This window comes from Martes martes, assembly GCF_963455335.1.
Source record: "Martes martes genome assembly, chromosome: 5".
In the NCBI taxonomy this organism is placed as follows: Eukaryota; Metazoa; Chordata; class Mammalia; order Carnivora; family Mustelidae; genus Martes; species Martes martes.
The window spans coordinates 47,868,912-47,895,242 of record NC_137892.1 but is presented as its reverse complement, the minus strand read 5'-3'; the positions used below and the strand labels follow the sequence as shown (position 1 = coordinate 47,895,242).

Genomic DNA, 26,331 nt, shown 5'->3' with positions numbered 1-26,331 from the left:
TTTGTTTTTTTGTGGTTTGTTTTTTTTTTTCCTTTTTACAAGCATCAAGCTTTCCCTGTAGTTGGGTGAGAGATCATGAGAAACAAAATAACCCAAAGATGAAGTTATTTACTTATTTTTGAATAAAGCCCAAGAACGTTACATAACTTTGGCTATTATTCAGAAAACTATATAGGAAATGTACTTAAAAACCATGGAAGATATTATTTGTATCACAGGTCCTGTTGCCTTGTGGGTAATACAATGTACATACATTATGTTTCAATGTATATGAAAACTAAACCTATGAATAGATAAGCAATAACCTTGTTAAAAATTGAAATATAACTTCAAATAGATTCTCAATGGTTTTTGACCTCCAGTTTCTTTTGCTAAATCCTGTCCTCTCTATGTATTACCATTTTTGTTGTTGTTGTTGTTTTGCTTCAAATGGCCAACACTGCTTCCCTGTCTTTTCGATCTTTGGTGAGTGTTATAAACATTAGGAAGTGCTGATGTTTACTGTTTTTTTCCAGAGTCTCATTTAGTTTTCGGCCAGTATACAGTTATGTGTTTTGTTTCGTTTTTCTCAAGCAGCACCCCCGAGGACTCTAGGCTTTTCAGATTTTGTGTTGTGTGGAGAAGTCCTGCCAAGAGTAGGGAGTAGAGAGCCTAGCCCCCTGGCCTGGCTCAAGCCCCACTTTCCAATATGGGGTCTGTGGCCTGTCCTTAATGTTTTCTGAGATACAGTTTTTGTAACTGTTGGCTGGGTTCGAAGGACCTTGAACTGAACAATGACTAGACAAACCCCACTCACATGTAAATTACGTGCTATTATTAAGTTTCTGTTTTATTCTAAGACAAAGGGCCTCTGGCAGTCCTTCATTCCGTAGACAGTTTTCCTTTTATTCCTGTCATCCATTCTGCGTGCTTTCCCTTCTATTTCTGTCCCTGGCTCCCTTCAAATTTCATAAGTTTAAAATGATGTCGTCATTATTTGAGCCATGCCTCTGAGTCAGCCACAGGGAATATGAATCAACTGAAATTAAGGGAGGAGTCATCTCAAGTCCAGCAGGACCTGACACTATGGAGTCAGCTTCTCTTGAAGACGAAGAATCATCTTCCGTTGTAAAGGTCTAATTGAAACCCTGAGTCAAAGGAATGAGCTAGAACTTCTAGGACGAAGAACCAGGGAACTCAGTAGGCAATAAAGGAAGAGTCAGAGGAACTTACAAATAGCTGCAGAGGGCAGTTTTGAACCTGCAGGCCTCGTAACCTATAATCATTCTTCAAGACAGGGATATCATCATCTCAGCAAGCTGGATAAAGAAGGCCAACCAGCGAATCCAGCCTATGGTTATGCAATGGCTTGCTCTGCAGTTCTGAAGGCTTGCTGACAGCGGGTTCTCTTTCTCTCTGCCCTTTCATTGAAGTTTCCTGACCCAGGAGGGTTGAACACTTGTTAGAAGCCCATGCCTAAATCACATTTCTCGAACATTAGTCATTATCATTTGCTGTGCTCCCACTGGGATGATGTATATATAAATTGGCAACTCAAGTTCATCTGTGAAACCCTAGTGCAGGGAGTCACAGTCTTTGATTTTGAGCCATGGCCCTGTTTGGAAGTCTGGTGGAGCCTGTGAACCACTTCTTAGAGTGATGTCCTTGAAAGGACAAAAAACAAAAAACAAAAAAAACATAGGATACTAAGGGAACCAATTATGTTGATGAAAATTTTAAAAACAGATGTGGTATAGTAATATAGGTGTTTATTAATACATTAAATAAGATCTGGTGGGTTTAGTAAGTGTTACACCTTCAAAGTAGGGATGAACGTTAATGATATTTCAAGGTACTGGCAACAACTAATGGTGACAAAGTCATAGGAAACAATTATAGTTTGTTGCCTATCTTAATAATTAAAAGAAAAGCAAAATTTCAGTTACAGGTTTGGAAAATAAGTAAGTGGGTTTTTTCCTCCAAATTTATAGACCTGTGAAGTTCTATCTAAGAGCCGTCTGGGTGTTTGTGGGCCCAAGGGTAAGCACCCCCTGCCAGAATGGCTTCTTTGCTCTTGTTTCAAAGGACAGCCATGTGAACTAAGAGCAGCATTACTTATGTCTTCTCGATATATCTCCTTAATGAAATTCAACTTACCCAGTTCATTCCCAAATGCCATACTTCTGTTTAATGGCAAGAAATGAAGGTAAAATTCATTTGGGAACTAGAGTCAATATATACTTGTTTTGTGCTTTTGCTATGGTGATCAGATATCCCTACAACAGGGAGCCACGGTTTCAGAGTACTTAACAAAACAAAGTGTTAGGGTCATCTTGATGTTATTTGAGTGTTTCCAGACCCCATAGAAAAGCTAAGGAGATCAGTACAACGGTGGGCTAACAGCCAGACAAAGGTGAGTGAAGGCCCACATTAAGATGTGACATGAAAGTGGGAGCTAGAAGAGGCAGGAAATGTCTGAGCTCAGGCATTGAGATAAGCCTGGGCTGGGCATTCTCCCAGAACTCCAGCCCCCAGGCCTAGGTAGCCACAGTGTATGGGCCGAACAGGCATTTTTACCAGTTTCACAGCAAACACATACATAGTCACTTCCCCAGCATGAATGGAAATACCACATAATGGAAGTAAACACAAAACCTACCATTTCTTGGTTTGGGAGAATTGGGTTTTTTGGGGGAGGAGGGGAGGGTTGGCTAAAAGGAGGCAGAAATGTACTGATATCCACAATTTAGCAACATCAATATAGAGTGTGTGCTCAAGGAAGCAAAAGAATGTCGTAGATCCTAGAAATAACATGCTGTGTTTCATCTTTTCAGTGACATAGTTTTCCATTTCATCATTTTTGTTTCAGGAGATGTTACTACCATGCTTTCTTTTAACATGTATGGTTGTTACAGATTATGTTAGTGTCAACCAGATATTATATACGCACATAAATATGTACATGTATTACACATGCATGCATGTATGTAGGTAGGTATACCTGGAAAACATCACTCTTAGAAAATAAAGGACATCATCCCAAAGGGATGACACCTGCGTGCTCATGTTTCCTTGTTTGTTCCTGAGTCACATACACAGTATTTCCAGACAAATGTCTGAGAGAGTGACACGTGCTTTGATAATGGCTGAGTCAAAACTAGATGAGGCAACTGCTATGAATAGAAAAAGGGAATTCAAGTTGTGTGGTAGCCTTAGGAAGTGTGGAAATGAGCACATACACAGGGAACAACAAATGATGAAAATAACTGCTTTTCTAAGATGGGGACTGCTGTGTGGTCTAGCCAGTGGCCAACACTCAGGGTGATGGAGGGCCTGCCAGTGTCTCTGGGAAATGGACTTGGTTGGCCGCTGCTGCAGGCAGAGATCTGGGAGCAGCTGGTGTTCCTCACGAGCAGCGGGAGCTCTGAGGAAGCAAGGAGGCAGCTTTCCAGGTTGGCCTCGCTGTCCTGTGTGTGCCTCGTTCAACCCCACATCTTCTGTGGTGGTCTGAGGATGCCCCGTGGCATTCTCAGAATTTGTTTTCATTGCTGGGTTTCTGAGAAGTGCTGTAGTCTCGCTCTGGTCCCAGCATGGTGGTCACTGGATTTAGTGGGAACTCTCCAGCCATGTTTATACCACCCTCTGCACGCAGGTGTGGTGACACCGGCCCGTGGCATCCTCTCATTTTCCATGCTCTGTCACAGAGGGCTCGTGGTTAAACTTCCAGCCAGGGTTCTATCCAGGGATGTAACTTCAAAATTTAAGCACGGCAAGGAGACCAACATGAAGTTTCTCTCGAACTCCTCTTTGCAGCGTTTTAAATGGACTTGAGAAACATGCAGGGCCCTTTGGTCTCATGAAAAATCTATGCCCTGCTTTTCTTTATAGAAGCCATTTCCTTCCCAGAACATTTCAAAACCCATTGCACACGGCGTTCTGGGAGCTGGGGGAGGATTAAGAATGACCTTTAGCTGAGGAAAGAGGCAGCACAACCAGAGGAGATTCTGACCTATTTTCTTTTTATGTGTATAATGTTGCATATCCACGGAAAACACTGGCAAGGTCCCAAGCCAGCCTCAAGCAGACTCTAAATATTCTCAGAGAAATAGCCTTCAATCAATAGAGAAATTGTCTAAATGCACAGCAGGGTAGAACCCAGTTCGGGTCTGTTAAAGGTTTCTCCCATTCAAAGTGGGGCTGGGATGTCGTTTTAAAGGCCGGAACCTAAGATAAGGTCGACAGTAATACTATTTCCTTACACTGGCTATTACTTAACAGTTTGTGGAGCACTTTCATGATTCTCTCTTTGGATTTTTCAGAGAGAGAGAGAGTTAATAGAACAATGATAATAGTTAAGAATTATGCAATTATATAGCAGATAGAATTAACAAGGGGTAAGAACACTTATCTTAAAACACACACACACACACACACACACACACACACACACACACACACACACACACACACACACACACACACACACTTTCCAGGACACCTGTGTGGCTCAATCAGTTACGTGTCTGCCTTTGGCCCAGGTCATGATTCCAGGGTCCTGGGATTGAGCCCTGCATTGGGCTCCCTGCTCAGCAGGGAGCCTGCTTCTCCCTCTGCCTGTTGCTCACCCTGCTTGTGCTCTCTCTCTCTCTGACAAATAAATAAAATCTTTAAAAACAAAAACAAAAAACTTTCCTGTGTGTTAAATAGTTAATATAACAGCTATGGCAATTAAGGGATGAAACATGAACAGTTAATTCGGCAAGAAAATAAACATTTTCCAAACACCTACTGTGAGCCTGGCCCTGTGCAGGGATCATGACATGCGTTATTCTGCTCAGTCCTTACAACAGATTGGAGGTATTAGGCATTTTACCAAAGCAAAACTGACAGAGGAGTGGTTTCACTTAGTCAGTACAGTAATTGTTCGATCCGAGAGGTGAACCCACATCTGTATGACTCCAAAGCCCAGTGTCTTGCTGTCATACCACCCTACCTCAAGTTACTTAGCATGAATATTGCTCATCATTTCTTCTTTCCTTCCGATTTGCATCATCACTTCAGTTGGATGTGATCACATCCTCCATAGCTCTTTCCATCCTCACGATCACGTCCTAATAGTAGAGATGATTCACTGACCTCTTTCAATGCATCTTACTATGGTTACTTTGAGATCCTCATCTTAGGTTATACCATAGTGTTCCTTGAAAGTAGGTCTTGAGTCTTACTCATTTTTATATCTTAAGCAGCATCTTACATACTGTTCTGCATCTAATATTTATTCACTAAATTTTTAAGTTAGTAGTGTAAATGATTCATGCCAACTTCATAATTCTACTACCCATGATTTGTGCTGGGGGAACGGAGCTTTTGATAGTGTAATAAATGTTTAGCAAGTGATTTTGAATGAAAGTAAGAGAAGCAAAATGCTCATAAGCCTGCCTCTTTGCCTATTTGTGATCTCTGTCTGTCAAATAAATAAATAAAATGTTTAAAAAAAAAACATGGACCCTGCCCTACAGGAAATGCGGTTCTCTCCTGACTTGCTCTTTGTTTGAATTATGGAGAGGAGTTGAGGGGTAAGGTGGAACAGTGGCAGACTTCAAACTGGGTTTTTGTTGGGCTTCAGTAGCTTTTAACCATATTTGCCATATTGTCTGACCTCTCAAGTGAGCATATGGCCCCAGCAAAGTGTAAGCATCATGGGGGAGACACCTAGCTCTCTAATCTTTTATTTGGGTGATTTATGTTTACCTGGAGCTCCTTGTTTGTATCAGTCGACCACCACTAAGCCGACTGCCACTTCCACCCTCTCCCCATCCCTACCTCGCCTCCTAAAGAGGAATTCTACTTTGGGAAATAAACATGTCTTGCCCAGTAACGTCCTTCCATTTGTCTGACCACCCGCTCTTCTCGGCAGTGTGGAACAAACCCCCTCAGCCCTTGCTCTAAGTAAAAGAGCATCACCTGGACCCTTGTAACACTTACTTTCCGAAAACTCAGAATCGTCACTGGAACCCAAGAGGCGTGTTTCAGCTCCTTCTAGCCACCCTTGACTCAGTTCAGAGTCACCATTTGGAGGATAAAGTACTTCGAGATTTTAGCTACTTCCTAGTTTTGATGCAGATGGACTTTTCCTATCAAAACTTCATCCATTTTGGGGGCGCCTGGGTGGCTCAGTGGGTTAGAACCTCTGCCTTCAGCTCAGGTCATGATCTCAGGGTCCTGGGATCGAGCCCTGCATCAGGCTCCCTCCTTAGCCCTGCATTGGGCTCTCTGCTCAGCAGGGAGCCTGCTTTCCCCTCTCTCTCTGCCTGCTTCTCTGCCTACTTGTGATCTCTGTCTCTCTCTGTCAAATAAATAAAAATAAATAAAATCTTTTTTTAAAAAAAGAAAAAATTGTTGTAATACTTTTTCACTTGAAGAACTCTATAATATAATACAGAGGTTAAGTTCTCAGTAGTAACTTATCATAAGTTTTATAAGGACAGCAACAGTTTCTTCCTTTTTTAAAAAATGATTTTATTTATTTGAGAGAGCAAGAGCAGCAAGAGAGCAGGAGCAGGGAGAGAGAGCATGAGCAAGGTGAAGAGCAGAGGGAGAAGCAGACTCCCCACAGAGCAAGGAGCCTGCCTGACGTGTGGCTTTGATCCTGGGACTCCAGGATCATGACCTGAGCTGAAGGTAGACACTTGACCAACTGAGCTATCCAGGTGCTCCATGGACAGCAACAGTTTCTTAACAGATTTTTATATTCGCAGAACTTAGCACAATTCCAACCATACAGTAGGTACTAAGTAAATGAGTAATGTTTAGTACATAGATGAATAAATGAACATATGAATGAATGATAGTAAATGGAACTCACAGAGAACACAGCCTAATGATTACATGGCAAAAACAAAAGGCATTCTTGGGCTTTTTTCCCCTACATCATCAAAGTCACCTTTACCTTTACCTTTATGAAATTAGTAACTATATTTTTTATTATATTTTTGCCACTTCTTCTTTAGGACCAATGTAAAAAACTACTTAAAAAAAAAAAAGGCCTTCAGGGACTGTCAGATAAAATTCCATTAGAGGGGCACCTGGGTGGCTCAGTGGGTGGGGCACCTGGGTGGCTCAGTGGGTTAAGCCTCTGCCTTCGGCTCAGGTCCTGATCTCAGGGTCCTGGGATCGAGCCCTGCATTGGGCTCTCTGCTCGGCAGGGAGCCTGCTTCCTCCCCCTCTCTCTCTGTGCCTGCCCCTCTGCCTACTTGTTACCTCTGTCTGTCAAATGAATGAATAAAATCTTTAAAAAAAAAAAAATTCCATTAGAGTCAAGTGAGAATATGGAAAGACCAGACACAACTTGCATTCTTCTACTTATTCTTGGATTGTACTTTTACATTCTATTCATATTTCAGAAAGATGGGTGATTGGAAACTAGGTAGATAACAGGAGAGAGAGATGACAAGTAGGCAGAAAGGCAGGCAGAGAGAGAGGGGGAAGCAGGCTCCCTGCTGAGCAGAGAGCCCAATGCAGGGCTCGATCCCAGGACCCTGAGATCACGACCCGAGCCGAAGGCAGAGGCTTTAACCCACTGAGCCACCCAGGCGCCCCAGGGTCTATGTTTTTAAGTAGACGTAGGTCGTTAATAACGTCAAAAGCAAATAAAAATCACAAAAATGAGCAGAGAAATTTAAAAACCAAAAGGCAAATGAAGAATAATACTCTTAAGCAGAATTATGCTTAAGGAATTTCAGATGTGTATTTGTCCACACTCCCAATTTTAAAAATACAGAAGGTCTTTGTGAAATAATCCTGAAGTGAAATATCAGATCAAAGAAGAAGAGGCAAAAGAAGACAAAGTGAGCTAAAAGTGATGAATGAAATTGAAGATAATACAACTATCCTAGAAATGAAGATCACATTAGAACAGATGTTGCTGAAAACATATTCAGTGATGCAGAGGTCAGGCTGAAGAGAATAAAATAGGGGACGCCTGGGTGGCTCAGTTGGTTAAGTGGCTGCCTTCGGCTCAGGTCATGATCCCAGCGTCCTGGGATCGAGTCCCACATCGGGCTCCTTGCTCAGCAGGGAGCCTGCTTCTCCCTCTGCCTCTGCCTGCCACTCTGTCTGCCTGTGCTCGCTCGCTCTCTCTCCCTCTCTCTCTCTCTGACAAATTAAAAAAAAAAAAAAAGAATAAAATAGCATTTATTGGGGGGGCAGGGAATCTCCAAATAAATAAAAACTAAGTATAAGATGACAGTCAGTCAGACAACAGTCAGTCAGCATATGGGATGACAGTATTCCTGAAGTATATAACAGAACAAATGACACAGAAAATAAAAATATCAAAAATAAAATGAAAGAAAACTCCACGGGAATGAAATATGATCTGTGTGCATTGGAGATCTTAAGGGGAAGAAACTTGTAACAGATTAACACAAAGACACATGGTCAAGTTAGTTGAGCTTTAAGGACAATATAAGAATCCCATGGGCATGTAGGCAGAAAAAGCATGTTTCCTACAAAGGAGAAAAGAACAGACTGACCTCAAATTTCCCACTGGAGATATTTAATTAGGGAAAAAAGTATACAACAAAATCTGGTTAACGATGAGATGAATCAAAATAAAGTCTCAAGAATGGGAAAGGCTTAGAGTCAAAGAATTAGAAGTAGTCTTGAATCATTTAATTATAGAACTGAACCAAAAAAAAAATTATGGTTAAAGAACAGAATGTAACTATTGTAAGTCCTAAACATCATAAAATTATAATATGAACATAGAATAGTCCAAAATGGTCACTAGGGAAATTAGCTTTTTTCTTCTTTCCCCATTCATAGCATGGAGCCACAGCTACCATCAAAGGTTGTTGAACTTAAGACTTGATCACTTTTAGAAACTGATGAACAATAATATTTAAGTGTTTTGCATTTGTAAATGAGTTCTGAATATCCTCTAAACAGTCTTTCTATTTTACAGTTCTCTTATGCTTTAAGAGGATTTGGTGAGTAAGGCAAGGTGAGGTAGAGATTGTCAGCAAGGTTACTGACTAAAATGTCACACCAATCAGTTTAAAAAGAGAATTTTTTCCTCCAGTGGCTCCTGGGTGTCTCAATGGGTTAAGTGCCCAACTCTTGGTTTCGACTCTGGTCATGATCTCAGGGTCACAAGGTCGAGCCTTTCATGGGGCTCCTTACTCAGTGCAGTCTGCTAGAGAATCATTCTTTCTCTCCCTTTCTCCCTCTCCTCGCTTGTGTGCCCTCTCTCTCTCTAAATAAATAAAATCCTTTATTTTTTTTTTTTTAAGAGAATTTATGTGGTCGTTGGTGATTTCAGTTTTTCACTGTTAGGAATAATCCTTTGGAATCTTAAGAGTGATTAAACTATGAAATTATAACCCAAGTGCTAGAATATCATGCAGCTGTTAAAAAGAATGACATAAGTCCACAGGGACTAACATGGAATGATGGTCAAGCAGTGTTATTAAGTAAAAAATTAAGTTGGAGACTATAGTTTGATATGCTATTTGAACCAAAAAGAAGACTGTGCATGATAGTGTGCATGTTTCCTGGCTACCTCTGGGGCCTGGTAGATGAGTGAGAACAGGGGACTTTTACTTTTTATTTTATTTACATGTACACTGGAAATTTTTGTCAAAAGTAGAAGCGTTGTTTTGTTTTGTTTTACCACAGATTAAGAAAAAGACTAAGGACAAATTTTAACTTTTCATTGGATGACCTTAACAGTCATGGTTGGGGAGTTAGAAAGAAAATCTGGTGAAACTGACTTAGGCATGTCATTTAAGATTCTCTTCCGATTGTCAGAAGACTTACTCTGGCTACGATGGAGGGCATCCCACCTCCTGGTAGAAAACAGGAGGAGGGAATGGTTAGCAGCAGTGGATGGGAGCTTGGAAAGGACACCCGTAATATGAAATGGCCTGAACTCCAAGGTGGTAGTCCAGAATGAGGCAATTTCATAGCAGACTGAGCTGTTTACCTGGTTGAAGAAGCCAAGGCAGATCATAGATGGGGATCGAAATTTCTAAAAACAGGGGTTTACTTTAGCACTTTTAGAGGAGAAACTAAATTTCAGGGAGGCAGAACATGAGTTGGTGGGGAGGAGACCTCGCTGGGTCCCCTCAGTAACTAGGTAGATCTTGGGGCTCAGCACCAAGTCCTCAAGGGCAAGCTTCTGAGGTGTGCTGACAGGAAGTGGGGTATAGTAGAGGGACAAGACTGGTATTCTTGTCCTAGTGCTGGTACCATGCGACCCCTCTAGGCTAATTTTTTTCTGGGTGGGATATCCCACCTCATGCTAAAAAGGGTTTAAAGGGAGGATTGAGAATAAGTGCAAAAAAAAAAAAAAAAAGCCTGGAAGAGGCACAAAGCACTGTACGCCATAAAGTGGTCTCTCAAAATATCCACCTTGCTTCCCAACTTCTGCTCACATTGATTCCCAGAAGTGCTCCTTTTCAGCTCTCTGACCTTTTGGCATCTTTCTCCACCCCTCTCTTTTGGGTTTCCTCCCTGCCCACCAATTACCTCCCCAGAGTCTCACCACACAGATGGTCTGACTGGTTGCTGGCAGCAGAGAGAAAAGGCTAGTGATGTTAATAGTCCAGGTGTTATTTCTTTTTCTCAGAGAAACTGCCTCCAGCTGATAGGGCTCTATCCCTGTGGCCATAACTTCTTACTGCAGCCCAGAAACCTTCACCAGTGCACGGGACTTGGCAGGCTTGGCTCTCTAGGCATTCATTCATTCTGTGCTAGCCTCCAGCTTTAGGGGAGAGGGTGGGCTGGCTAATTTCTGGGAAAAGCCGGTCACTTTCCTCCCCAGCTCACACCGCCATGTGAAAGTTCTGGGACCTGGTCGGAGATCAGCAGGCCCCTAAACTGATAACAGTTTCTTTTGGAAACTTCCCTCAGAATTATTAGCAACGTGAGAAGGCCACGAGATAAGAACCTCAATGCCTGTGATAAGGCAGTAGCTTCAAGTGCCTAGACTTCAGTGGGGAATCGTGTCTGGGCTTCGTCTCTGCAGAAATGCTTGGTAAAGGCAAAGCAGCAATTGAGAAAACAAGTTCAAGAACAAAAAAGCCAGACCCTAAATGCCTTTTGTTAATGAGAAGCGGTCTGGATAAAGAGGCATTCAGTGAGAGCTAAAGGCCTTCTTCTCAAGGCTTTCCCACATGCTCACTCTTACTGGTAGTCTCAGTCTGCTCAGTCTCCCCTCATCCAGTGCCTACTCAACCACCAGATACTGGTTTCTGTGCCAACTCCTCTGCTCCATTCCCTCACTGCCTGATGTCCCCTTGTTTTTCATTCTCATAGCTGCCCTTTCATTTTGCAGCACTTAACACAGCTGGAATCAAACAATTTGTGTCGTTTGCACAGGGCTGGTTCAGTGGTAGATGCTCACTGCCCCGCCAGTGCCTAGGCGCACATGAATATTTGTCGGATTAACGCACCAGTGCTCAGGCTGAAAATCCACCAACAGATATCATGGGGTTTAAGGTGGGATTCTGACCGCTTCAGCGGATGTCGCCAGGCAGTAGGTGGCTGTATGCCCACAACCGTAAAGCAAGATGCCGGACCACACACACAGGGCTGCACAAGGTGTCAAATGACCCAGTTTTGGGATGCCTGGGTGGCTCAGTGGGTTAAAGCCTCTGCCTTTGGCTCAGGTCATGATCCCGGGGTCCTGGGATGGAGCCCCGAATAGGGCTCTCTGCTCAGCGGGGAGCCTGCTCCCCCCCACCCCTGCCCTGCCTGCCCCTTTGCCTACTTGTGATCTCTGTCAAATAAATAAATAAAATCTTAAAAAAAAAAAAAAAGACCTAGTTTTGCTCCCCTTTGCTTCTGGCTCCACTCACTGGCATAAGGGCTTTTAGTTGAGAAGTCTGCTGACGTGGGAAATCAGAGGGTTTCTCCAGAGGGTCGAGAATGTTTCTCCTTACCACAGGCTAGTGAGAGATGATAGCAGCTTCACGAAGACCACATAGATGGTGGTGTGGACGTGCCGTAAAGGAAATCTGGGCCATTGCTGGCGGGAGGGGAGGCTGGAGCAGCCGGTCTGGAAAACTGTATGGAAGTTCTTTTGAAAATTAGAAATGCAGCTACCATATGATCCAGCAATCCTACTTTTGAGTATTTATCCAAAGAACTTAAGTTCTCGAAGAGATAGCTGCACCGCCACACTTTTCACAATAGCCAAGTTAGGAAAACAAGCTAAATGTCCATAGACAGAGGAATGGGTAGAGAAAATGGGCCGTACACACACACATACACACACACTCACACACACTGGAATATTTCAGCCTTAAATTGAAGTCCTGCCATTTCCAACAATATGAATAGACCTGGAGACATTATGCTAAATGAAATGAGCCAGACCGAGAAAGATACTCGATTTTGTCACTTGTATGTGTAATCTGAAAGAGTGACACTCATAGAAGCTCAGCAGAATGGGGGTCATGGGGCCTAGTGGGAGGGGGAGATGACGAGGTGTGATGGTCAGAGGGTACCAAGTGTCAGTAGGCAAGTTCTGGAGATTCGCTATACAGCACAGTGCCTGTAGTTTGTCGTACTGTATTGAGTACTTGAAATCTCTGAAGAGGGAGATCTTCTGTTAAATATTCTTACCACATGCACAAAAATAATCTGAGAGGATGGTTTGGGAGGTGGCTGGGTACATCCATAGCCTTGATGGTGGTGATGGTTTTATAGGTGTATCCTTGCCCCCCAACTCATTGAGTTGTATGTATTAAATGGGTACAGCTTTTTACATGTGAGTCATATTTTAATAAAGTGGTTTAACTAAAACACCCCTGATTTGTGGCTCCTCAAGTTTGGGAGACCCAGAAGCTGGTATCTGCCTGAAAAAACACAAAACAAAACACCCCTACAGTACAGTAAAGGATGCATTCAGTGCTTATTTTTGTTCATGGCTGAGGAGGGAGGGTGGACGTGACACTTGAAGTCGCCATGCTGACGTGGTCCTTTAGAAAGAGGCCCTGAGCTACTAGATTCCTTCGTGAAGAGGGGCGCATCTGTGTGCACGCGCGTGTGCACGCACACACCCGTGTGCTGTTGGAGGCCTGGCCAAAGGAGAGGTCCTGTTAACACCCTGAAAGACTGGAGGAGCTTAGCGGGGCACCTTCTGAGGAACCCAGGATGGGTTTTGATGGCGCCTGCAGGAAGCCAAGGCCAGATTCCAGAGGTGCTAGGATCTCTGTGGCTCTAATCTCTCCTCCTCACCCTCTCCTCCATCAACCCAGGGGTGGCTGTACGGTGGGCCAATGGGAAGCCTGGCCAGACTCACTTGGCCTAAGTTGGAGGAGGGGAGAGACTTTAATTTAATTTTTTAAAAAGGTTTTTATTTATTTATCTGACAGAGATCACAAGTAGGCAGAGAGACAAGCAGAGAGAGAGAGGGGGAAGCAGGCTCCCTGCCAAGCAGAGAGCCCGATGCGGGGCTCGATTCCAGGACCCTGGGGTCATGACCAGAGCCGAGGCTCGATTCCAGGACCCTGGGGTCATGACCAGAGCCGAAGGCAGAGGCTTTAACCCACTGAGCCACCCACGAGCCCCAAGACTTTAATTTTAAATGAATTTCAGAGTTTTGGCTATTATAGAAGGCTGCACTTCCTAGTTATGAAAAGAAACTTATGCTAGGAGTGACCACAGGACTTATCAAGAACAACTGTCCTGGAGGAGTTGAGACCTGCCAGAGGAAACAGCCACCGAAGTGTGTTTGCAGGGGCTTGTGTGAGAATAAATAGTTTTCTTCATCATTGCCCCGCCCAGTCCCTCTCACTGAATGCAACACTCTGTTTAATCCTTGCATAACTATGGAATATAGGTATTATCCTAGTTCATCAGAGGTGTTGGAAGGAAGAGCCAAGGGATTAGGCAAATCGCTCGGGGTCACCGGTAGGTAAATCTCAGAACTAGGACTCCAACCCAGGGTGTACTTCTATTCCTTATTCTTTGTACCACATACCAAAGCATTTTCAATTTTACTTCCAAGACTTTTCATGTTTTGCTTACAGGTTCTTGGTTTTGAACTGGCCTTCTCATTATCTCTAAGCCAATCACCTGTAACCGAAGACAGGAGAAATGATAAGTGACACATCTCAACAGAAGGGAGGAGCCATAATAGTTCATTCAGGAGAGAACAGTGAGTTAAGAGAAGGGAGGAGCAGATGAGGTGGTGATAATTGGCTACCATGCAATAAAGACTTCTCATCAGGGGCAGAGGGAGGAAGAAAGGATGAGGGAGGGTAGGTGGTGGCTTTGCCAACAGTCCCTAGTGTCTCCTTATAGCCTGTCCTCAGCTGCAGAGCTCTGTGGCTCAGGTGGCCACAAGACCCCTGGAGACCCACTTGGCACTGGTTTGACAAGGCTGACTTAAATGAACTCTATCCTTGAGAAGAGAAGGAAAAGCTTACAGGTGTAAGAGAGTCATTTCCACAGCAGGCTTTTCCCCACAACATCTTACCTGAAATGAACTGTGCCAGCCCCCTCCAGTACCTGCATGGGCGAGAAGCACTCAGGCTTAGAGACCACAACGCTCTTTTTAAAATTCCCCTATGAAGACAAGTGGAAGAGAGAATTAACAGAATAGTCAAAGTGAAGCTCAAGTTTGGGACAAGTGCATCAGCACTGTTACTGGTAGCCATGATGTTAAGACATACTATGTGATACTTGGAAGATTCACAGAGAAAACTTCCTTCACCAAACAGTAAGGAGCAGAGCCTTAAAAATGTTCTGGAATGTGTTTATCTTACAACAGGGGCTCAATCACAGTGATGCAAAAATCTAAATAAACCCCATAGGCTTTTTCGTCCTGGCTGACTGCTTGTTTGTCAGGTTTACTGTAACAGAACTCTCCAAATCCAAATGAAAGATGGAAAGAAGTAATTAGAAAATAAGCAAAAAAAAAAAAAATATATATATATATATATATATGGAAACTTACTAAGTGCCATGCACCATCCTGCCTGTACATTATCCTAACGCCCCGAGGAGGGCCCTGCCCACTCGTGGCTCGGAAGCTGGAGCTGCGGGGCTTTATAAACTTGCCCATGGTCTGTAGTTGGCAAGTGGCAGAGCGTGACTCTAAGCCAGGCTGTCTGGCTTGCCTGCTTCCAACCACGTGTGTACGGTGCGTCTTGTGGTGGCTTTATGACTCCATCTTTGTATTGTTTGCCACTAGTGGCTGCTGGGCTGTTCTTGCCCCCACCCCCTGACCCCAGGAGGGTCTGTAAGCTCCTAGGGTCTCAGCCTGTCTGTGTGGCCATCATTTAAACATCTTCATTTCATCATCTATGGAATCCAGACAGTTGTTCTGGAGGTACTGGATTGCCTCTGCTAGCTCTGTCATTACAGAAGTCCCACAGTCCTTCGACTATCCTCAACATGTCTATGCTTGGAAGATGACAGAAATGCTAGGAATAAAACAAGTGCCAACACTTTTTAAAATCAAATTTAAAGAAATGTTAAGCTAAAGATGCTTTAATGAAGATAGAAAAATGATATACAACATTATCTCCAGACTGCTGTCCTCTACCACGTCTTTGAGGAGTGGGAGAAAAGCTATAGAAAAAACACAGTAGGAAATGAAATCAGAACCCATCCATTAATGATAAATAAGTTATTTTCAAAATCACTTAATTTTATATTACAAACCATTACAGACTATTGAGATGCTAATGTTCCAGAAATGACCAGAGGTATGAATGCCAAATTGGAAAGAGACATCCCCCTTGAAGGTGTCCAGTTAGTTAATCATGGCAAAGGGACTCCCAAAGGCAAGTCAGTCCGCCATCAGCAACTAAATTCTAAATCATGACTTTGGAAAGAAGTGGCAAGGCACGTAAACCTAAATGACACAGCAGGCTCTTGCAGTAATCCAGATCCTCTGGCCACATGAATCTTAAGTAGGACATATATGAATAACCTTCCTCATTCCTTCTTTGAATAAATTGTTATTGAGCACCTTCTCTGTGCCAGGTACTAGACTAGGAGCTGGGAACACCCTAGAGAACAAGATAGTCTCCAGTCTCATGGAACTTAATACAACTAGTAGTTAAATTATAATTGGGATAAATGCCATGAAGGAGAAGTAGAAGATGAAACAGAGCATAGACCAGCATGACCTGAGTTAGGCTGAGAGGTTAGGGACAGCTTTCTGGAGGTGATGTTAAGGGGAGATCTTGAGGGTGAGGACTTAGCTAAGTGAGGAAGGGGTGGAGGATGGACCCGGTAGTACAGAAGAGACAGCAAGTAATTGAGTAAGACCTTGGGATAGGAGGAGCGGGGGTTACTGGAGAATCCAAAGGCGACTGGTGTGCCGAGAGTGGGTGCAGCAGGTGATGAGACTGGCAAGGCAGAGCATGCCGTCTGTCTATACCACAGTGGAATTCTGTAAGCCCTTAGAAATCCACGAACTATAGAAAGGCAGGTGGCCATTCCTCTAGAAGTCCCAGCTTCAGAACTCAAGTGTGGTGGCTAATCACGTGGGTTCATCTTTAGGAAGCACTCTCGTCCATTTCACAAACCCAGAAATGGAATTCTTATCTTCCATCTACAAATGCCCATATTGTACCAAGGATCTAATTACAGTTAAGACAAACCAGCCTGACTGGCCAGTTGAATTCAGCAGGCAGCAGTTGTAAATACACATCTCTACTGCCACACAGAGCAGGATCATCTGACCCCAGCTTGAGAATTGAGCAATCACAAAATATCAGAGCTACTTCCTGCCACTGCCAGCCTCCTGTCCCAATCTCAGAAAGGTAAAACCAGTGGAGCAAGTCTGTGTAGGTCTCGGCATTCAATAAAACAAACCCCAAACACTCCACCTTGAAACCTCAAGCCTCTCTTTGCCTTTGCCCCCTCAGCAATCAGTCCAAAAGGATTTGTTCACCAGGAAACTAATGCTCCAACAAACTCTCCCTAATGCATCCAGCGGACAATCCATAATTTAGAGAGCAGTTTTTCATGGAACTCCCCATGTGTTACAAACAACGATGAAGCCTCTTCCATGCCTTCAGTAAGAAGGCATGTTTCCACTTTACAGCTGAGGAGAAGAGTGTGTTGAATGTCCGGTGGGTGAGGGCTGCGGACACAATGATAACATTAGGAACTTCATTCATTCAGCCACGAGGCTCCTCATAAACCTAACCAGAACCACTCCTGGCTCTGATCGATCGTTCCAGGTTTTCTGTATCAGTGTTTGGTTGAGGGCTTTATCTTTTCCCTTTCCATTATTCCTTCAGAAAACTTGTAGAAACCAGAGGTTGAGGACCCAGCTAGGAGAAATATTCTTATGTCTGTCTAATTCAGACTGGACAGTGCCTAAGCTGGAGTTTGTTACTGAGATAGCCTTTTACTACGAAGAGGAGGCGGTGTGATTCTAGGACTGTACCCTGCCCTGAGCCTCTATCTGCACTGCCCACTCTACCCCCCCCCCGCCCCCGCCAACCTGTCCCTTTCTTGCTCACATAGCCTGCTTGTTGTGACTGCACACATTTGAAAACAAAGGAAACGTATTTTTTCTCAAAAGTATTTTGGCCTCTCTTCACATTGATCCATCATTTCTGACAAAATCAACTCATTGAAAATAATCTACTAGATATTACCCCACCCCTCACATTCTAGTCTCCTTTTAATCTAGAGTCTGTCTAGCTTGTGTGGTGTTGCTGGAATGGTCACTGCGTGAAGCTCACGTTAAGGTGCCAGCATTATGAGGGGCAGTATGGAGAAGCGGTGAAGGACACAGACGCTGGGGTCAGGCTTCCCAGCTTTCACTGTTTACCAGCTGTGTCATGGACAAGTCTCTTAACTTCTCTAAGCCTCAGTTCACTCACCTATGAAATGGTGTAACAGGGCTGTGGTGAGGAGTAATGGGACAGTGTATGCACAAAGTGTGTAAGCCACAGGAAACCCTTACATGGTAACTGTGATTATTGTTCTCCAAGTAGATGTTGCCTCTGGAGGGCATGCCATACACTTAGAAAACAGGCAGGATCCTGGAGCAAATACCCAGCACCTACTTCCTGGAGTCACCAATAAGAAGTATCTGTGTCCCAGGAGGATCACTTCCATTAGGGCATCAGAGAGCACTTTGTTGTAGGTTCTTTTCTTTTTTTCTTTAGAGAAATTTAAGAGCCTTGAAATGAGACAAAGGAAAAACAATTGCAGAATTGCAAAGTTAACATTTTTATTGAACTGAAATTGGTGTAGAACAAAAGGGACCACCACAGCTGCCAAGCTTAGTTACAACTGAAAAGTCCCTGGGACATTTTACCTTTGAGAGTCCTAACATGGTTTGGGTGGAACAACTAAGAAACAGTGTAGAGATTATATATATGTGTATATATATACATATATATATATACACACACATACATATGTATACACACATATATATATTTTTAACACTTCAAAATATTTTGAAATGAGCCTCACAGCCTTGTTTAGTTTCAGATTACAAAGAACATTGATAGCATCTTCTGTTGCCTTCATTTAGTAGAATCAGTTTGTATCCTTTCACAAAAGTTTCCTCAAAATGCTGGCTATAATTTCCCCCTCCATCCAGTATACATAAGAAAAGGATTTAGTAACACTTAGGCAAGTAATAAACTGTAGGAACTTCAAAAGTAGTGAGGGCGGATACCAAGCATACATGACTCAACACTCACACTGCCAGAAACAACGTGAACTGGCCGAGGAGTTTCAGCCGAGTTCCAGAAGCAAAGACTGCACTAGTGGAAGGGATAAGGCAACCCAGGAGAGTGTCAGAACTGATGGACCACTTGTGTCTAACCCTCATTTCAGCATCTCGCTTCCAACATGCAAGTATGTGTTTGTTTTACATAATAAGGTGAAATACTTTAAGGGACAAGAAAACTATAAAGTTTAAAAGATCAATCAGAGATGAAAGGAAATTAATACTGATTTTTTTCTGATCAGTGTGTGTGGAGCAATGAGATAAACTGATCATACCAATTACTTTTGTGAGAGCAAGTACTGAACCTCCATCACTACTCGGAGCTGGAAGTTATTACCCCCTCTCAAATATTCCATGGGAAATAAATGACAAGATAGGAAACAGAAAATCTACTTAAAAAAAACAAAAGCATATCTAGTCAATGTTCCTTTTGGTTTGTATTAAGTCAGATGCTAATTTAATCTAGAGCTAATCTGCTGTTGGTAAAAATTTTCAGAAGTCCTTCAAATTATTTTAGATGAAATGTGACCAAAAAAGTAACACAACTCATTGTCTCATCTTGATGTGTTTTATACTTACTGTGTCTCTCAAAACAACTAAATAAATTCTTCTACCAGAGTAACTGGTACTAAATGGCCACTCATTCCTGCAGCAGTTATTTGAGAGAATGTAAGAATCTTGCAGTAGGAGATAAAGGACGATTATAAACATTTTAATAGGCTCATGCCCATCTTCAAAAGAGATGCAGCCTCAGGTAATAGCAGATTCAGAGATTTATAACTCAAATTTGCAACTGATAGACAGATACACATTTCACAAGGATCTGCCCAATGTATACAACAAACATTAAAATTAAGGCTTTTATAGATAGGTGGTCAAGTCTATGGATGTGCAATGCTGAATTTTTATAATGTATCTCCAGTTTCCATTATTACCCAATTTGTAAACCAGAATATGTGCTGATGTATGTGGGTGGGAGCTCCAAGGGCTAAGAACCAACTGGAAGCCTTGTTCATAAACAAGTTCTGAGATAAGGGCTGGCAGTGTAACAGTTGAGAGGTGCCTCAGATCACCTAGGGGGCAGAGTGATTTGTGCCTGCTGACAGGGATGGGCTTAAAAAAAAGCAAATAGTTCAACTTTAGTTCAAGACTTTGAGATTTATAGACCCAAAGATTTAACGCTATATCTAAGCCAATGGTTCTCAAACCTTCCCTTGCAAAAGTCACCTGGAGGCTATTTACCGAAGCATGGATACCTGGGCCCTATACCCAGAGATTCTAATTTGGGTGAGGCAAGTGGTCCAAGCACCTTGCTTTTGAGAAACACTGCTCAGAGCAAATAGCAGCAGAAATCTCTGATTAAAAGGCCAAGCTGTCCAAGAAATAACACCAGTGAGGTCATTACCTACAAACAAATCCCTTAGGAAACTCCACCATAATACGAGGAACAAAGTTATCCCCAATTAAGTTTCCTTTCCTATCTTTTTACAACTCCAAGTTTGAAATCAGTGAACATTTAGTAATGATTGTTCCAATTCTGAGGTAAAAGGAAGAGCACCAGGGATCTCAATGCTAAAAGAAACCAATTCCTTAAGAGGTCCATGCCACACAGAATCTAATTTCTGTAGTAATGTTATAGAGTTCTAGTGCACAGGGTCTTGTACCAGTCTTTGTACAGTCTTTTTATTTTTGTATACTCTTCGATATTATCTACTCTTCCCAGTTAGTGTTTTAGAAGAACTGCCAAGAGGAAAGTTCATCTATATGCTCTTTCTGGTTTTCCAGATACCAACATTTTCTGGTTTACATTGCTACACAACAAAGTTATTTTTTATTTATTTATTTTTTGGATGCTGGAGACAAACATCTTTATTAAAGATACTACCAAAATTTTGGCAAACATTTCAAAACAGATTTGTAAACATAATGCTTCCCTTTTCAACTGGCAGCACTTTGAAAAGACAATACGGTAAGACAACACAAGTTGAATCAACATTAGTTCAAAATCCTTATATTTTTGACCACATAACTCATGTTCCCACATGATAAAACAAATGATAGTTTAAATCAACGTCAACAGATAAACTCCATGAAATGAAAGTTGTGCTGTTTGATGAATCACAGTATGTTATGGTTAAATATATCTGCTCTTTTTTTATATTCCTGGCTCCCAGGATGAAAAAAAAAATCTTTAAATATACATTTCATGTAGGTAATAGCTTCTTTGCATATCTCTCTTCAAAAAATACTTTATAGCAGTATATAAATAGGTTACCTACATGTTTAATTTTATAATTTTGCCCCAAAACTATAGATCTGTTTCATTTTCATAACATATTGATTTTGCCCAACATTAATAAAGCTGACAAACTGTTGAAATGGAAATGCTTTTGTCTTCCACAATAGAAGTAGCAATTTGACAGGAAAAAAACAAAAACAAAAAAACAACAACCCCTACAGTAACACTCGTCAGTTGTTTAACCTGAGCGTTTGGCCTACTGAGAGTAGCAGCTTTTGTCCTCCATGCACGCTCACATCCACACCACCTCTGCACACATACCGGTCGAGCACACGCTTTCAGACGCTGGTAGGCCACAGTATGCTTCCCATTGCTCTAACCAAGTGGGAAGCAGTGTAGCTAATGATTAACCACACTATGTACACAACTAGCAAACACCTTAAGGCAACCATTGCAATGGGGGGTTAACTTGCAGGGCAGAGTCACTGTCTAGATCAAGTCAGCCTGTATGTACATATGTGTGTGCTTATTTGTACACATACACATATGCCTTTCTATTTCTTAACCCTCCAAAACAATGTTTAAATTTTTTTTTGTATTTTGTGCAAATTTCTAAATATTCTACCATTTAAGGCAAAGAGTTTGCATTAAGAAAGGTCAGAAAATAGGCTAATGTTTATCCAAAAGCATTTCACCTTGCACATTACTGTTTTTTTTTTTTAAACACACATAACTTTGAAGTATGGACACTGGATCCCCAATATCTAAAAAAATCATTTCTAATGACAAATGTAAGTTTTTAAGGAAAAAAAATTGATTTGAAGTATAGACACCAGATCCCCAATGTCTAAAAAAACATTATTTCTATTGACAAACATAAGTCTTGGGGGTAGGGTCAGGGTGGGGAGAAGGACCAGAAAAAAGCAGCTTCAAAAATGCAGGGAAGCAAAGTAAAAAGGGGGAAAAAATAGAAGTAAATTAACTCAAGTTTACTAATACTGAAACTTTCAACAAGCAAAGTTTCATTTTTTTTTAGAATCTTAGAGCAACTCATTTGGAATTTTAAATAAATAAGCTTAAGTTTATTCACATCTTCTGGTCCAAGCAGATTTAGTGCCATGACTCTGCTTGCTGTTGGTCAAATTCACCTATTAGTCTTTTGATGTGAGCCAGCTTGTTATGAAGATACTCGCATCTATATTTTTCTTCATGATAATTGGGACTGGACTGCAGAGGAAAAAAACAGGGAGGAATTAGGTTGCAGAATGTGTAATACTTCCCAACTACGGGTCAGAAAACCCACAGTGATGATTCCTACCTGCTTGATCTTCTGATATTCTTGTAAGACTTCTTCGTGAACATTCTACAAAATTAAAAATTAAAATCAGAAGGGAACGACTTTTCTTTTTCTTTTTGGCAATATAAACAGCTAAGACCCACTCAGTAAGGGTGTTGGAAATACTGATGATGGGAATGTAAACTGGTACAATCTTTAAAGAAGGCAATTTGGCAACTGCTATCAAAACAGCAAACGCAGAACTGACTCAGCACTTCTATACTTCTCTTCCAGATTTGCTTGTGCCTGAGTGAAATGCTATGTGTACAAGGTTACTTGCTGCAGTAGCATGTGTAAAGCAAAGGACAGTACACAAAATTTCAGTGTCCATTAATGCATGCAAAGGGATCCTAAGAGGCCATTAAAAAGGGGAAGTGCTTCATGAATTTATATAAAGTTCTCTAAGGTACATTATATTGTTTAATGAATAAAGCAAAGTGCAGAATGATTTATACAGTTTGATATTAGTTGTTTAAAAGGGGAAATAGAATGATATAGTCTAAGAATTTCATTACTTCTAAGATGCACATTTCTTCTCATTTTATTTTATTTTATTTTTTTAAAGATTTTATTTATTTATTTGACAGAGAGAGATCACAAGTAGACAGTGAGGCAGGGAGAGATGGCGATGGCGGCAAGGCAGACTCCCCACTGAGCAGAGAGCCTGATGTGGGGCTTGATCCCAGGACCCTGAGATCATGACCTGAGCTGAAGGCAGAGGCTTAACCCACTGAGCCACGCAGGCGCCCCATTTCTTCTCATTTTAATGAGATCAGATAAATAACGTATCAGTTTAACTTACTGGGACAGAAGACCATGGTACATGCTGTGACTGATGACATCTTAAATTCAATTACATATGGCACATACATGAATCTGCTTGTGTATATGCATCTTATAAACACATACACAGACCTCTGAAAGAATACACTGGAAACCAGTACTACTGATTGCCTCTAGGGAGGGATATTAGGTGGCTGGAGAAAATGGCTAATATTTATGTAACCTTTGGATTTAAGTGGTTTCCAAATGCTTACATTTACTCTGCACAACTCTATAATCACCTTATTTATGGAGGGGGGTTTTGAAGAAAGTAAGGTAACTTGCCCAAGTCACACACATATTAAATGGTACAGCTGGGAATCAAGGCCAGGCAGTCTAGCTCTGGAGCCTCCTCCTAACCACTAAGCAGTTTTTGGAATTACATTTTAGTTTAAATATAATCATGGTACAACGGTAAATAACTATATCTAAAAAAATAAACCCCAAACTACCATATCAAGAGCACCCTCAGACACTAATTCCTCTGCAAAATCTTCTGTAACTCTAGGCAGCTTGTTTAAAGATTAAGGCCCACTAATGAAAGACACCTGAGTCTTTCAGATCTGAAGAAGAGACCTGAGTCTTTTCTGTGCCTGTGAGCACAGATGCTCTCAGGCTATTTTCCCCACTGGGGGAAACCCATTCATTCTTATGCAGATTCCTGTCAGAAAAAGAGTAGTAGGCCAGATGAAGGCACCATCTATGGTTGTGAAGTGTGACAAGTTATGTGGCCCACACAAAGAGTGAAACCTTCGTTTAAAACATTGTACAGTTAAACATTTTGCTTGTTAACTATGAGAACAACCAGTACATGGGTCTGGCTGGCTTCTACTGGTTTGTCAGCTGTGGTAATACTACTACTTAAAGTCGGGAAGTGAAAAGAGATTAGTATGTATTAACTGTCAATCTTTGGAAGAGCTGGAAATACCAAACTTTTCATTTAAACCCCAAATCTCTGGAGTATTAAACCCCATTTGTATTTTATGTCTGTATCTTCCCTATTCTATGCCAGATTGAGGTTTTTTCTTTTTTAATGTACTTGAAATAGCAATTTTGGGGAATAGCACCAGAACTAGCAGCTATATCTGAGTGGGCAGTTCAAACAAATATTTCAGTGAATCCCCAATCCAACTTTTTTTCCAATTTAGTTGTATTTGCTTTTTTCCTTGATATTCTCTTTAGTATGTTACAGTAAAGATTAAGCATATATTACATATTTTATACATAGTTTGCCATATAGTTATTTTTTTCACTGACAGGAAAACAGTTCATTGTATTTACTTAGCTTTGAGAACTAGTTCAAATATTTAGTTTCCTAGCTAATTTTTTTTTTAATTTACATCAAGTGAAGTTTTTTGTTTTTTGTTTTTTTTTTTAAGATTTTATCCGTTTATTTGACAGATAGCGATCACAAGTAGGCAGAGAGGCAGGCAGAGAGAGAGGGGGAAGCAGGCTCCCTGGTGAGCAGAGGGCCCGACGCGGGGTTCGATCCCAGGACCCTGAGATCATGACCCGAGCCGAAGGCAGAGGCTTAACCCACTGAGCCACCCAGGCGCCCCTCCTAGCTAATTTTAAATGAAGACCAAAAGCTGAAGAGAGCCTGGTTTGCCAGAAGACCTGCTCTGACGGCCAGCACATTGCCTGGGAATGGGCCAGGCAGAGAACAAAGAGGGTAAAATATGGAAGTTGGCCTATCTAGAAGCAAACATGTTTACCTGATACTCTTTTGAGCCTGGAGAAAGCCGCTTTCGTTGTGCATCTAGTTTGATAAATCTTCTAGCTACAGTCTCCATCCTGGCATGCAAGGCCCTGTACTCATCATACTCAGCATTGAAGTCATCCTTGTAATTTTGGCGTTGCTCATAGGAGACGATAGCAATATATTTTCTAATAAGAAAAAAGAAATAAGATAAATGGAGACTACAGAATCAACATGATGCATAAGCCTGATATTTAAACCAAAAACTTAGAAACCATATCCAAGCACGTATCCCAAGACTGAATGCTGCCTTGCCACTGTCTGCTCCCATGTCACTCCTTCAGATGACTTCCATGTGAAATTATCCCATAGGAGAGCTTAAGACCTCCAGTGAAGGAAAGTAAATGTGAAAAAAGCATGGTGGCAATGGAACTGAAGTGTGACTAGAAAACAACACTTAACACAGATTTAGCTTTCCAAATCTTTCTTTATCCAAAATAATTCACTACCACACTAGTGGCAGAGGCCAACCCATCTGTCACGAGTCACATGGAAACAGAAGGCCTCCATGGGTAACATGAAACCAGGAGAATGTTACACAGTCACTCAGTGCTGAAGTCAGAGCTCTCTGGAGATCTGCTGCTTTATGAGAGGAGGTCTGTCTTTGGCTGTTTACACCTGCTGCCAGCAAGGTGCCTCTGGCTTGTTCCCTCTACTTCTTTCCTCCCACGTTTGACTAGGCAAATGTATAAAATACAAAAGAGTAATTGTCTTCTTTTGAAATGAGAGACCAAGAAAAAAAAAGGCAAAAAAGGGGGCATATTTCTAGTTTTTTTCAACACTAAAATATCACAGTCTGTGTAACTGAACATCAGTGTATACTATTATTCTAATTTACTTTCTTAATTAAAAGGCCATGAATCTGTTTTACTTCAGGTCGTGAATAACTTAAGGAAACTGGTAAGTGAAGGCCATTTTCCCAGAGTGTCAAGTTTATTCAGTGGTAAGCAAATTAAAACAGCATTTTAGTATTAAAACAAAGTTAGTATTATTTGTTTGTGGCTCTGGGAAGTGGGACCACACCAGGGTCTGGCCTGGGTCTCTGTCCTCCATTCCTGTCGTGGGATGCAAAATTCCCTCGACTTTTTGAGATAAAAATTGAGATTTCAAAGCAATTTCAGGCAGGTAGCAGGTGCCTCAGCATGCCTCAGGCATGCGCGTTATGTTCTTGACTGCAGGGAAAACCCTGGAGTTCAGTCCTCTACAAAAATGTATTCAGATAATCTTACCAGTTTTATTCAAAATGAGAGGGCAAAATGTCTAGTTGGAAATGTGAGAAAAGTGATGCAACTGTGCAACCTTAATGTCCTCATTAATATTTTTATTCATGCTGAGTTAGACACTGTGGAGGTTTATTTTTCTAAGTGTAACCGAGACAGCAGTAGTATGCTGATTTAGGGCGCCCTGCTGGTGTCTTTGCTGTAAAAGGAACGGGGCCAGCCAAGCAGAGAAGCAGTCCTCTCCTAGACAGG

The 26,331-nt window shown here is 41.8% G+C and overlaps 1 protein-coding gene across 1 annotated transcript in view; it reads right to left on the bottom strand.

The window, feature by feature from the left end:
* Positions 1-20,372: 20,372 nt before the first annotated feature.
* Positions 20,373-26,331, bottom strand: part of ELL2 (elongation factor for RNA polymerase II 2) — a 70,837-nt gene continuing 64,878 nt past the window's right edge. Inside the window, exons 10-12 of the mRNA XM_080803756.1 lie at positions 24,816-24,987; positions 22,261-22,305; positions 20,373-22,169 (exon numbers count right to left, since the gene is read on the bottom strand). Of these exons, the coding sequence (XP_080659882.1) occupies positions 22,053-22,169; positions 22,261-22,305; positions 24,816-24,987 (334 nt within the window). The 3' untranslated portion in view covers positions 20,373-22,052. The remainder of the gene's footprint in view (positions 22,170-22,260; positions 22,306-24,815; positions 24,988-26,331) is intronic.